Source organism: Macaca thibetana, chromosome 7, assembly GCF_024542745.1.
Source record: "Macaca thibetana thibetana isolate TM-01 chromosome 7, ASM2454274v1, whole genome shotgun sequence".
In the NCBI taxonomy this organism is placed as follows: domain Eukaryota; kingdom Metazoa; phylum Chordata; class Mammalia; order Primates; family Cercopithecidae; genus Macaca; species Macaca thibetana.
In genome coordinates, this window is record NC_065584.1 from 150,232,161 (window position 1) to 150,247,073 (window position 14,913).

At 37.6% G+C, this 14,913-nt stretch overlaps 1 protein-coding gene across 14 annotated transcripts in view; it reads right to left on the bottom strand.

Annotated features, from left to right (window-relative positions):
• Positions 1–14,913, bottom strand: part of DENND4A (DENN domain containing 4A) — a 132,207-nt gene that overhangs the window by 86,100 nt on the left and 31,194 nt on the right. For 13 of the 14 annotated variants that reach the window (XM_050795911.1, XM_050795910.1, XM_050795909.1 and 10 more), the window contains 2 exons: positions 9,710–10,042; positions 5,789–6,038 (listed from right to left, as the gene is read on the bottom strand). In XM_050795911.1, coding sequence (XP_050651868.1) covers positions 5,789–6,038; positions 9,710–10,020 — 561 coding nt within the window. In that variant the 5' untranslated portion in view covers positions 10,021–10,042. Of the gene's footprint in view, positions 1–5,788; positions 6,039–9,709; positions 10,073–14,913 lie in introns of all 14 variants that reach the window. The other variant, XM_050795902.1, reaches the window with a different exon arrangement.

Sequence of the window (14,913 nt, forward strand, 5' to 3'; positions counted from 1 at the left end):
CTAATTTTTGTATTTTAGTAGACAGGGTTTCAGCATGCTGGTCAGGCTGGTCACAAACTCCTGACCTCAAGTGATCCAACTGCCTCAAGTCTCCCAAAGTGTTGGGATTACACGTCATAGCGCCCAGCTCAATTCTACTTTTCTAAGTAAACTCACTAAATCAAATGCTGACATTCTTGGACAGTTGTAAAACAAGAGCCATGTGGAAAGAGTATTTAAAAAACACCCGTAAGGAGACTCGGCCAGGTGCAATGGCTCACACTTGTAATTCCAGCACTTTGGAAGACTGAGGCAGGCAGATCACTTGAGGTTAGGAGTTCAAGACCAGCCTGGCCAATATGGTAAAACCCTGTCTCCACTAAAAACAAAAACAAAAAAAACAACAAAAAACAAAAATTGGCCGGGCGTGGGGGTGCACGCCTGTAATCCCAGCTACTCGGGAGGCTGGGATAGGAGGATCACTTGAACCCAGGAGGCTGAGGTTGCAGGAAGCTGAGATCATGCCACTGCACTCCATCCTGGGTGACACAGTGAGACTTTGTCTAAAACAAAACAAAAAAAACTCTTAACGAGAGTCAAAAACTAAGGAGATAGTACCACATTTGCCAAAAATTAGTTATGTGTTTTAAAGCCAGTCAAGCAAGCTACCTGGACTAAATATTCTTATTCATAAATTTCTGCAATTTTAGATCATATGATCACTCTAAGTTCTCATCCAGCTCTAAAATACTGTAATTAGGTTCTAATATCAAATCAAAGTCCAAATCATTTAAGGCTATGGTCCAAGGTTTAAAACAAAGTAATTTTCGAAAACTCTTTCCTTAAGCTTAACATGGACTAAACCAGATGCTATTATCATCCTCATTTTACAATCATGAAACAGGCACAGAGAGGGTAAGTTACTTGTCCTAGGTCACACAGTCAGTAAGGGTCAGAGATAGGATATAGACCCAGACACTCTAGAACCAGAGTCTGTGCTCTGAATTACTAATCTACACTGATTTTAATCACTATGAAATACAGAATACAGATATCCTTTGCTATCTTATCGAGAGGGTTAAAACCAAATTCAGGGTCCCAAAATTTGTACTGTATCCAGCCACATATCAATACACCCCAGTTTTTCCTCTTTTTGCTTTATCTTAACCCTCAGTACCTCATGTTGCTATATTAAGAGAGGGAAAAAAAGTTTTAAAAGTCTACTTCCTGGCCGGGCATGGTGGCTCATACCTGCAATCCCAGCACTTTGGGAGGCTCAGGTGGGCGGATCACAAGGTCAGGAGTTCAAGACCAGCCTGACCAACATGGCAAAACCCCATCTCTACTAAAAATACAAAAATTAGTCGGGCATGGTGGCGTGTGCCTGTAATCCCAGCTACTCAGGAGGCTGAGGCAAGAGAATTGCTTGAACCTGGGAGGTGAAGGTTGCTGTGAGCCGAGATGGCGCCACTGCACTCCAGCCCGGGTGACAGAGCGATACTCTGTCTCAAAAAAAAAAAAAAAAAAGTCTGCTTCCCTATACTTCAGAAAAAGGAACATGAATTTTTAAAAAGTCAACTTCCATAAAAACTTAATACATGCTGAAATGTGTATAAAATCTTTAGATCTTAGCAAAGTCTTAATTTACATAATTATAATAGGACACTGTAAATATCTGCTCTAACATCTTTAAGAAATTAACTTTAGACAAAAATAAAAAAAAGAAACAAAATCCACACCATAAGACAGGGTGAGAAAAAATGAAATAAAATAAAAAGAAATTAGATTTAAAGCTAAGCAAAGTAACTTATGCCTGCAATCCTAGTGCTCTGGGAGGCCAAAGAGGGAGGAATGCTTGAGGCCAGGAGCTCAAGATCAGTCTGGGCAATACAATAAGACCCAGTATCTACAAAAAAATTTGAAAATTAGTCGAGCATGGTGGTGCATGCCTGTAGTCCCAGTTATTTGGGAGGGTGAAGTAGGAGAATCATGTTAGCCCAAGAGTTTGAGGCTACAGAGAGCTATGATCACGCTACTGCTGTACTCCAACCTGGGTGACAGAGCAAGATCCTGTCTCTTAAAAAAAAAAAAAAAAAAAAAAAAAAAAACAAAGAAAAAGAAAGAAAGAAATTAAATTTAAAATTTTGTGATTAAAAACCCAATTGTTGGCCAGGCACAGGGGCTCATGTCTGTAATTCCAGTACTTTGGGAGACTGAAGTAAGAGGATTGCTGGAGCTCAGGAGTTTGAGACGAGCCTGGCGTATGTAGGGAAACCCCAACTCTACAAAAAAATTAAAAATCAGCCGGATATGGTGGTGCACACCTGTAGTTGATCCATCGAGCTACTCGAGAGGCTAAGGTGGGAGGATCACTTGAGCCCAAGAGGTCGAGGCTGCAATGAGCCATAAGCAGGCCACTATACTCCAGCCTGGGCAATAGAACAAGACCCTGTCTCTAAAAAAAACAAAAGAAAAACCCAATTGTTTCTTCAGAGCAGCTGCAGTAGAAAAAAAGAAGAAAAAGACCCAATTGTTGACAAAGTTATGAAAAACAAAACAAAACAAAACAATATTCTCACACTTTATTGGTAGGAATTTTAATTGGTTAAACCCTTCTGGATAAAATCTTAATAGTAAATATATGCTTTGATCCAGAAATTCCAGGACAAACCATAAGGAAATAATTAACGCAGTACAGTGCTCAGGAGTTTGGTTCTGGAGTTCTGCAGCCTGAATTTGAACCTTGCTTTAACTACTAATTGAAGGTATGACCATGGGAAAGTAACCAGTAACCACCTCTTTAACTCTCAAATTTTCTTCTTTGTAAAATGGGGAGAAAATACCTATTCAGGGTGGTTATGTGGAACTGAATTATTGAATATGAACTACTTAGAACAGTGTATAGCACAGAAGAGCTAAATAAATGTAACTTGTTTTATAGAAGATTTGGTTATAAGTATGTTCATAACAGCTTGCTTGTAACATATTAAAAAATCAGAATCTAAAGGTCTTTACAAAAGAGGATAATAAATACATTGTGGCACATCCATTTAATACAATAATATTTAGCCATTCAATAATGTATTTAATACACTGATATTAAGTATATTTAATATTTAATAAATATATTAAAATATTAACCTCCACAATAAGCAAATGCAAATTAAAATTAGAACAATTTTGTATTATATAGTCAATAATTAAAAAGTCAATAACCAATAACAACCAATGTTGGTGAGGTGTGGGAACCTAGGAAATAGCATTCTCATAAACTATGGCTGCTGGGAGTAAAAACTGCCACAGCGTTTTCAGAACAATATTTTAACACTTTCAAAATGGTCAGCATACTCATGGACCCATCAGTTCCACTTACAATTATTTATTCTTCCAGAGACACTCAAATATCTACAGCAAATGCACAGCGTTAATCAAAGCAGCATTACTAGCAATGGAAAAAACTGAAAATAACTTGTATTCATCATTCTGCATTTGTACTTTCTGGAATATTATGCAGTCATTAAAAGAATTAAGTAAAAAAATTATATAAACTGATAAAGATAGAAAAAAGGCTTATATCAGAATATAAAGAAATTTCCATTATTTGAATACCATACAATCATAAAAAAAGAATGAAATCATGTCCTGTGCAGCAACATGATGCAGATGGAGGTCATCATCCTAAGTAAACTAATGCAGACACAGAAAACTAAATACTGCATTTTCTCACTTATAAGTGAGAGTTAAACATTGGGTATACCTGGACATAAAGATGGGAACAAAAGACACTAGGGACTACTCAAGGGGGAAGACAGGGAGGAAAGCAAGGGCTAATAAACTACCCATTGGGTTCTATGCTCACTATCTGGGAGACGGGTTCAATCATACCCTAAACCTCAGCATCATGCAATACATACCTGTATAACAAACCTGCACATGTACCCTGATTTTAAAATAAAAAGTGAAAAAAGAAAAAGAAAATACAAAAAAATTCAAATTAAAAAAAATTAAGGATTAATTTATTATACATACCCCACATATGTGACACAAAAGGTCTGGAAGGATACAAGTCAAATTGCTCATTGTTACCCCTGACAAAACATGGAAGTAGGAACAAGAACCTTCACTTTCTCACTTTCTACTTCATAGATCTATAATTTAGATACTCCCTGCCCTCCAATATTCTTTAAGTATACATTCCTTTTTTTTTTTTTTTAATTCAAAACAGTAATAAAAGAACAAAGACAAGACAGTTAAGGATCATGCATGGGTGGACTTTGGCTTTTACTAAGAGTGAGATGGGAAGCCATTAAGGGTTTTAAGCAGAGTAGTGACAGGATCTGATCTATGTTTTTAAAGGATCACTCTTGTCTATGCAAAGAATACAACAGAGAGAGCAGAGTGGAAGAATTGATCAGTTAGATAAAAAACTATGGCCTGCATTTGGCCCAAGGTCTGTTCTTGTATATCTAAACTAAGAATAGTTTTTGCTTTTATAAATAAGGGTTAAAAAAAAGAGATGACTATGAGACAGAGATTGTATGACCTGTAAAACCTAATTTATTACCTAGCTCTTTAAAGAAAAAATTTGCCTGACCCCTGGATTAGAACACTACTGCAATAATCCCATTAAGAGACAATTATGGCTTAGACTAGGGTTATGGCAATAGAGGTGCTGAGAAGTGGCCATGTTCAAGATACGTTTTGAAATTATAGTTAACAGAGTTTACAGAAGAACTGAATGAGGAGAAGATAAAGGTTAAGTTTACTCCAAGGTTTTTCAGTGTGAGTTACTAGAAGAATGGAATTTCCATTTGCTAGATAAGGAAGACTATGGGGATAATCAGGAGTTCAGTTTTGGATATAATAAATTTGAGATGCTCCATTATATGATATTCAAGAAGGGATGGTGAATTAGAGAAGTCCAGATTAGACAAATTTAGAAGTCATCCACACATGGCCTGTATTTAAATGATTAGATCACCAAAGGAGTATGTTTAGGTGGTGAAGATAAATGGTTTGAGGACTGAACCATGAGGCACTCCATTGTATAGGGATGGGGAGATGAAAAGGAATTGGCAAAGGCAGAAAGGGAATGACTGGTGAGGTAAAAGGAAAAAACAAGAGAGTACCTAAGAAGAAAGTATATTTCTTCTTCATGGCACTGTTTCAAGAAGGAAGAAATAATCATTTATGTAGAAACTTGCTGAAAAATTAAAACAAAGAATTGATCTCTGGATATGACAACAAGAGAAATCTTGATGGAGTGATGGAGACAAAAGGCTGACTAGAAAGAGCAAACTGAGGAATGGGGCAGAATATACTCAACTCTTTCCAGAACTTTTACTGTAAAGGATAACGAAATGCGGCAATGGAAGGAGAGGAATATGAGATCAAGAAGTTTTATAAAGATAAGAAATCTGTGCATGTTGGAAGAAAAAGGGAGGGAAAAACCGATGATTTACAAAAAAGTAGGGAGGACTACTAAAGCCATGTCCTCAAATAGGTAAATTGAGATGTGGGATCTAGTCCTATTGAGGTGTGGGATCTAGTCCACAAGTGGAAGGATACTCATTGCTTTTGTAGTGGGCAGGGGGGGTGGGGGAAATTATTTTTTTAATTAAAAAGAAGAGTTCTTTGCAGTTTCTTTTGAAAGTACAAAGTACTTTCCAAAAAATAAAATATCTAACATCTTTAAAAACACATTTTTCAATTCTGTAATTATACTATGCTGTTTTCAAAAAAAAAAAAAATTTAAAATTATGCTCTTTTCATCAGTGGTTAATGTTATCAGTGCAAGTAAGTCACTTACCATACTGTTATTGAGATTCTTGTCAACTTTGCAGAACGTGTGTGGTGGGCTTTCTCCTTTACTGGGTATAATAATACATATGTCAGTGACAGCCAATGTATTCTGAGTCATGTTTTCAGAGGCTCTTCGGTAAGTGATATAAATTCTTTGTGATGAGGTACTCCCACTGATATTTGCGGGGCGTCCATAGGGAGTACTCTGAATAATTTCACAACCCTGTTTCAATCTTTCCTTCCAGTCATATAAAACCCTAAAAATAAAATTTTAAAAATGAATATACAAATAAACAAAGCACTTTAAATATGAAAAGCAATGTTCTCAGGCATCATCAACTGATCCTTAAATGTAGCAGTGTAGTAAAAATATTCCAATCTTACTGCAATTTTGAAATGCATGGTCTTGTATACATCAAAGAATAACTCTTTACCCCACCAAAAACTTTGTTTTAAGGAAAAATTCTGATAAACCATTGTTTTTGTTAATACAAACCAGAGAAAAGGCACAATTAAATGTGAAGGTACCTGTTTTGGCACATCATTTAATATAGTTATTAATTTTTTTTTGTCTCTAAAACAAGCACCTTCTTTAGAAAAAGCAACTAGCATTTTGGCCAAAGTTAAAATTTTACAAAAGGTTACTTGCCCAACTGTGTAGAGTATGCTTGCACACTTTTATCTCCAATACTTTCCTTAGCTTTAAGAGAGAGTTTTAGGCTAAGACAATCTAACTTCAAATCCATCCTTAATCAAAAGTCTGGGTGAGGCACTAGGCTTTTATTTTTTCTTTGTTGGGGTAAAATCGTAGGCTTTTAGTACAGGGTGGACCTGGCATTCGTTCATTAAGTTTTGAATATTTAAGCACTTAGTGACACTAAAAAAAATAGTGCTTAAATAATATTAGTTTATTCCCTCACTGAATTCATTGATTTGTACTTTAATGCCAAGTCCTTAGCACGAGTAAAAAAATAAAAATAAAATAAGCTATATATTGTTTTTTTGAGACAGAGTCTCAGAGTCTCACTCTGTCACCCAGGCTGGAGTGCAGTGTCGTGATCTTGGCTCACTGCAACCTCTGCCTCCCAGGTTCAAGCAATTCTCCAGCCTCGGCCTCCCAAGTAGCTGGGATTATAGGTGTGTGGCACCACACCCAACTAATTTTTGTATTTTTAGTAGAGGCGAAGTTTCACCATGTTGGCCAGGCTGGTTTTGAACTCCTGACCTCAAGTGACCTGTCTGCCTCAGCCTCCCAAAGTGTTGGGATTACAGGTGTAAGCCACCGTGCCTAGCTACAAATTAAATGTGTTTTTGTATTTGCTATAAAGCTATAAATTGTGTTTTTGCATTTGCTATAAAACTTGTAACAAGCAATGTCTTCATCATCAACCAATATTCTCTCATATAAAATCCACTATAAAAATAAAATATAATGCCAAAAACTGGTCAAATTATTATTATTATTATTTTTTGAGATGGAGTTTTGCTCTTGTTGCCCAGGCTGGAATGCAATGGCATGATCTTGGCTCACTGCAACCTCCGCCTCCCGGGTTCAAGCAATTCTCCCGCTGCCTCAGCCTCCCAAGTAGCTGAGATTACAGGCACACACCACTACAACAGACTAAGTTCGTATTTTTAGTAGAGACAGGGTTTTGTCATGTTGGTCAAGCTGATCTCGAACTCCCGACCTCAGGTGATCTACCCACCTAGGCCTCCCAAAGCACTGGGATTACAGGCACGAGCCACTGTGCCTGGCCAAATTATTTCTAATATAAGTTTTAATTTCACTTTTTGTTCTGGCCATCAACAATTTTTTTTTTTTAATCTTCTCAACATTTTGAAAATTCACAGTTAAATCCGATGCTTAATCATAGCAACTGCATGAACCCTAATGTTAGGTTAAGTGCTTATTCTTTCTTCTTTTGGTCTTGTTTTACTTTTTTTTTTAACTTAAAAAAAGGGCACCTACACACAAAGAAGTTAGACAATCTAAATTCAAATTCCTACCTCCTGTTACTAGCTGCAGTTCTGTAAGCAGTTACTTAACCTCTCTGCCTTATACTCAGGTATAAAATCTAAATATTTTGGCTTCAAAGGATTCCATAAAGAAAGTAAAAAGAACCTACAGAAAATATGTGTAAATCATTTAACTGATAAGGGACTTTATCTAGAATATGTTAAGAACTCTTATAGCTAAACAAATAAAAAGACAACCAAATTAAAAATGGGGAAAGGATCTGAATAGACATTTCTCCAAAGATACACAAACTTGTCAGTAAGCACATAAAAAGATGCTCAACATCATTAGCCATCAAGTGAATGCAAATCAAGACCATATGAGATACTATCTCACACCTACTGGGGCAGCAATAATCAAAATAATATGAAATGCTGACTAGGACATGGAGAAATAGGAACCCTCATGTACCGCAAGTGGGAATGCAATATGGTACAGTTGCTTAGCAGTCTGGCAGTTCCTCAAAAGGCTGAACATGAAATTACCATATGACCCAGCAATGTCACTCCTAGGTATATACATATAAAAAATGAAAATATATGTCCACATAAAAACTTGCAAAAGAATATTCATGGCAATATTATTTATAATAGCCCAAAAGTGGAAAAGTCTCAAACATCCATCAACAGATGAATAAATTGTGTTATACCCATATGATGGAATACTATTCAGTCATAAAATGGAATAAAGTACTGACACATACTATAACATGGATGACCCTTGAAAACATAATAAGTGAAAGAAGTCAATCAAAAAAGATCATATACATAGTATGATTCTATTTATATGAAATGTGCAAAACAGGCAAATCCATAAAGACAGAAAGTAATCTAAGGCTAAGTGAGTTAGGAAATTAGGGAGCAACTATTAATGAGTACTGTGTTTCTTTTTGACATGATAAAAATGTCATAGAATTTACTGTGGTGATGGTTGCATAACTCTGAAAATACTAAAAACTATTAAACTGTACACTTTAAATAAATGAGTGGCTGTATGGTACATGAATTATATCTCAATAATAAAGCACCCCAAGTAAAGCTCTAATTTACCCCAAGATCCTTCTTTGATACACATAGTTAACAATCCATCTATAATGGAGCTGGGTGTGGTAGCTCACATCTGTAATCCCAGTACTTTGGGAGGCCAAGGCAGGAGGATCACTTGAGGCCAGGAGTTCGAGACTAGCCTGGGCAACATAGCAAGACCCTGTCTCTACAAAAAAATTAAAAACTAGCCAGGCGTGATGGCCTGTATCTATAGTACCAGCTACTCAGGAGGCTGAGGCAGGAGGATCACTTGAGGCCAGGAGTTTGAGGCTGCAGTGAGCTATGATCATGCCACTGCACTCCAGCTGGGTGATAGAGATTGAGCCTGTCTCTTTAAAAAAAAGAAAATCCAGCCAGGTGCGGGTGGCTCACGCCTGTAATCCCAGCACTTTGGGAGGCCGAGGCGGCAAAGCTTGCGGTGAGCCGAGATCGCGCCACTGCACTTCAGCCTGGGTGACAGAGCGAGACTCCGTCTCAAAAAAAAAAAAAAAAAAAAAATAAAATAATCCATCTATGCTGATCATTATAACATGCCTAAAAGCCTTTTTTCATATTTTAAAAATAATCAAAAATTTTCCAATCAGGATAATACATTAATTTTCTAGTACTTTCCTGCAAATTTTTTTCAAATTCTCTCCCCTGCCTCTAACAGAAAGAAACCCAGGCACGGTAAGACTGCTGGGAACTGTAGGATAAAGAGAGACAAAAGGAAATATGGAGAGAACACAGGTTTCTGAATACAAACTTGTCTATTTTTCTAAATCTGCCATACATCTATTAATGACCAAAATGAACAATTAATCTCAAAATCTACAAGGCATATTATTTGGATTAATAACAGTAAGTCATTTAAAAAAATACTTACCCCAGATCTGTAAGTGGAGGCTTATCTCTTCCTCTTCTATAGCAAAGGTAAATCTGTGGCCCCACAAGACTTCCATTATTAAGATCAGCTGACAATCCAGTTGGGGTACTATCGATACAAATATAATCCCGTGGGACTTCCTCCCCAAGAGATTTGATAATAACTGAAACATCTGTAATAGGTTCTTTTGGTTTAGCTACTTTATGACAAGCATCGTTGAAGTGAATTTCTTCTTCTAGAGGCTTTGAAACATCAGTTAATCCTGCTACAACAAAGTAGTCAGCAACACGAGGCCCCTTGTCTTCAATCATCTTCCATTACAGAAGGTTACATCTAAAAGGAAAGTAAAAGAGTAGTACTCCCCTATAATAAGCAAAATAAATATAAGTGGTTTGTGTGCATATAAGAACAAAAACTACAAAAAGAGCACTAGCTCCTTGATAAACACACTAGCATTATATATTTAACTTACATGTAAAAAGAATTTTTTTAACAATAAAAACATCTTTAGCAATCTTTTATTATAAAAGTAATGGATGAATTCCCAATTTTGGCAATATGGAAACCTACATTACCTAAGTAGACAACAAAAAGAGATCTTTTTAAATGCACAGTCTGGCCAGGCGCAAGTGGCTCACGCCTGTAATCCCAGCACTTTGGAAGGCCGAGGAGGGTGGATCACCTGAGGTCAGGAGTTTGAGTCCAGCCTGGCCAACATGGTGAAACCCTCTCTCTACTAAAATACCAAAAATTAGCTGGGCATGGTGGCAGGTGCCTGTAATCCCAGCTACTCAGGAGGCTGAGGCATGAGAATCGCTTGAACCTGGGAAGCAGAGGTTGCAGTGAGCCGAGATCAGACCACTGCACTCCAGCCTGGGCAAAAAGAGTGAAACTCCACCTCAAATAAATAAATAAATAAATAAATAAATAAATAAATAAATGCACAGTCGTTCAATAAGCGCTTTTAAATATAAATCTTACATAGACTTGTAAGAATGTAAGGGTAATTCCTAGGTCCCCAAAACACTGAGGAAACCAAAAGTCAGAATGCAGTCTGTAAATTACCACTGAGTGGGGAAATTTACTGATCTCCTCAATAATCAAGAGGTTTGTGTGTTTATTTTGTTTTATTCTTCTGAGATGGGCGGGGGGGAGGGTCTCACTATGTTGCCCAGGCTGGTCTTGAACTCCTGGGGTCCAATGATCCTCCCATCTCAGTCTACCAAAGTGCTGGGATTACAGGCATAAGCCACCGCACCTGATCCGGTTTGTGTTTTAGAAGGCATTAAAAGCATGGGAGATAAGCACTTCAGACCACATAGACAGAGAATTGGAACTGAGCCACCTGTATAAAGCCGAGAGTTTCAAAGGACTATTACTCCCAGCCAAAGAGTGGATTTAAAAGACCTATCCACTGACACAGGGAGATAATAAAGTTGTAGGGAGGGTGGTGGGGGAGTCTCCTCTGAGAATTCATAACAATAGGCCTATTCACACTTGGGTTTGGGGTTTGAACTTACACCATATGGATGGTCCCAGGAAACTAAGAAATTAATAACAAGTGTTCTCAGGTTGGCGGAGCACGGTGGCTCACGCCTGTAATCCCAGCACTTTGGGAGGCTGAGGCGGGCAGATTACCTGAGGTTGGAGTTCAAGACCAGCTTGACCAACATGGAGAAACCCCATCTCTACTAAAAATACAAAATTAGCCAGGCATGGTGGCACATGCCTGTAATCCCAGCTACTTGGGAGGCTGAGGCAGGAGAATCACTTGAACCCAGGAGGAAGAGGTTGTGGTGAGCTGAGATCGCACCATTGCACTCCAGCCTGGGCAACAAGAGCGAAACTCCGTCTCAAAAAGAAAAAAAAAAACTGTTCTCAAGCTAGTGATACCCCTTGAAAAGTAAAACAGTTCTTGAGGGTACAGCCTCAACCCAGGTTTTCCACAAACAAAGCCCAGTGGAAGACAAGCTTCTGTTCCAAAACTACAAAAGCACACACACAAAAATCTACCAGAAGTAAGTCTCAGCAGATATATCAAAGAGAATAATTTTAAATAATAAAAGTAAGAGAGTATAACAGTAATGCATGCTCACAATAGATTCAAAGAAAAAATACACAGAATCTATCATATATCTGCAGTCTCTTTTGGTTGTCTGGTATCACTTAATTTTATTTATGTATTTATTTATTTTTGAGACAGGGTCTCGCTCTGTCGCCCAGGCTGAAATGGAGTAGCGCAAACATGGCTCACTGCAGCCTTGACCACCTGGGCTCAAGCAATCCTTCTGCCTCAGCCTCCCGCGCAGCTGGGACCACAGGTGTGCACTACCGCGCGTGGCTAGTTTGTTTTTGTTGTAGAGACAGAGTCTCATTTTGTTGCCCAGGCTGGTCTCAAATTCCTGGGTTCAAGAGATTCTCCCACCTCAGTCTCCCAAAGTGTTGGGATTACAGGCATGAGCCACCATACCCAACCTATTTTTTTCTTTAACTAGGAGAATACATTCCACAGCACCGTCATTATTTATGTATCTCTATTATAGGAAAAAAGTTTAATCTAAAACAATTTCCCAGATTTTGTTTCATGTTAGACACACTTCCAATAAGTGCAAAGAAAAGATTCCATGGACAAATAAATTACATATACACACTACAGGTCTCTTTGGATATTTACTTATATATATAAAAATACTAAATCCTCAGCAATCTTCTGATAAAGGTAGCCGATAAACTTTGCTTAACTCAGGATTTCCCAAGTCTATTTGAACAATGAACCATATTTTCCCACTTAACAACAAGAAACAACCCTAAGAAAATGCTAGTTTATAGTAAACAACCTTCCTTTGTAGACCATAAAATCTCAGGGCAAAGATATTCTTATGTAGTATATACTTGTTTACAATATAATTATTAACATTTTAATCGAAATCCCAAAACTCATTTAATTTTCTATATTGCTAATGTCATCAGTTTTCAGAATTCGTGACACATTTCTTGGAATCTGTATTAATCGCTCAAATATACTGTAAGTATTCTCACTATTTTCTTTAAAAATGAGACTAGGCTGGGCAAGGTGGCTCATGCCTGTTATCCCAGCACTTTGGGAGGCCGACGCGGGTGGATCACAAGGTCAGGAGTTTGAGACCAGCCCAGCCAATATGGTGAAACCCCATTTCTACTAAAAATACAAAAATTAGCCAAGCACGGTGGCATGTGCCTGTAGTCCCAGCTACTCGGGAGGCAGAGGCAGGAGAATCGCTTGAACCCGGGAGGCGGAGGTTGCAGTGAGCCGAGATCATGCCACTGCACTCCAGCTTGGGCGACTGAGCGAGACTCTGTCTGGAAAAAAAAGAAAAAAAAAAAAAGACACTAAAGAAGGATTAAATGTTTCTCCTTGTTTTATTTACATACTAATGGCACCTATGCAGCAATTTCCTTATATATAGGATTTCTACATATGATAAAGGGCTTAACCTTTTCAGAAATGCCTCCTAGATGGACACTTAAAAAGAAAGTGTTAACAACCTGTTCTTCTGAGAAGGCTATTAAATGCTGACTCATCACCCTCAGCTCACTGCATATAACAAGTGCTCCCAAAAAAAGAGCAGTTTTACCCAATTGACCATCTGTTTAAGAAAGTTGCAGAATAACAAAAGCACTTTTGTTTTTTTTTTTCCTCCAGTTCATTAGTCTTTGAAAACAATTTTTAAAGGGCTGCATAGTATTTTATTTTATGGATATACCATTTTTGACCTATGTGCTTACTGTAGATCATTTATTACTTCTACTTATTTTGCTAATATTTTTTAAAGGGTACAATGAATAATCTTGATAAACCTCTGGATACAATTTTAGGATTTCTTCAGGATACATTTACTGAAATAGAATTATTAGGTCAAAGGTTATATCAGCCTTTACTTATGTGCTTTCATGTGTGCATGAATTTTATATTATAAGCTCTAAATACATATAACCTTAAAAATTACTCTGGTAAAGTATTTTCATTCCATCATAATGAAGAAACTAAAACATCCTCCTTTTTCCTACACACTAACTTTACGTTTTTTAAACTAAAGCATGGCCAGGCGTGGTGGCTCATGCCTGTAATCCCAGCACTTTGGAAGGCCAAGGCAGGCAGATCACTTGAGGTCAGGAGTTCGAGACCAGGCTGGCCAACACAGTGAAACCCCATCTCTACTTAAAATACAAAAAAAAATTAGCGGGGCATGGTGGTACATGCCTGAAATCCCAGCTACTCAGGAGGCTGAGGCAGGAGAATTGCTTGAACCCGGAAGGCAGAGGCTGCAGTGAGCTGAGATCACGCCACTGCACTCCAGCCTGGGCAAGAGTGAGACTCTGTCTCAAAATAATAAATAAATAAATAAACAAACAAACTAAAGTAGACACTTACTATTGCATAAAATAGTTTTATGTCTTGCTATGTAGAAAGAGGGTAAGAGGCCAGGCAGAGTGGCTCAAGCCTATAATCCCAGCACTTTGGGGAGGCCGAGATGGGTGGATCACTTGAGGTCAGCAGTTCAAGACCAGCCTGGCCAACATGGTGAAACCCCGTTTCTACCAAAAATACAAAAATTAGCCAGGCATGATGGTGCATGCCTATAATCCCAGCTACTTGAGAGGCTGAGGAACAAGAATCACCTGAACGCTGTAGGCAGCGGTTGCAATGAGCCAAGATCATGCCACTGTACTCCAGCCTGGGCAACAGAGGTAGACTCTGTCTCAAAAAAAAAAGGGGAAAGAGAAGAGATACAGTATTTTCATGAAAACATATATTTAATAAGTTTTTTTGAGAACTACCACCTTATCCTTGGAAATAACTAGTTATAATTATAAGTACATATTTGAGATATATTAATTTATAAAATTCCTTTTCATTAGCTCTTTTGGGTATTTTTCACAAAATTTAATAATTTGAACTCATTCACAATAGAACACAGGAAATAACTACTAAAAGGGAACCGTATTCTTTACATTGAAGATTTTGTCTCTAATAAATGGTGTTGAATTAATAGTGACCCAAGGCACATCTTGAGACATCTTTCAATTGAATTACTTTGTATCATTTGTTACCCATAATTATTACGTGGAGAATATATTCCAAATTATTAAGACTTCTGGAAAATTAAGGTTTCACTGTGTTTAATACAGAAAATAGCTAACTGAAACAAATCAAAATGAAAGCC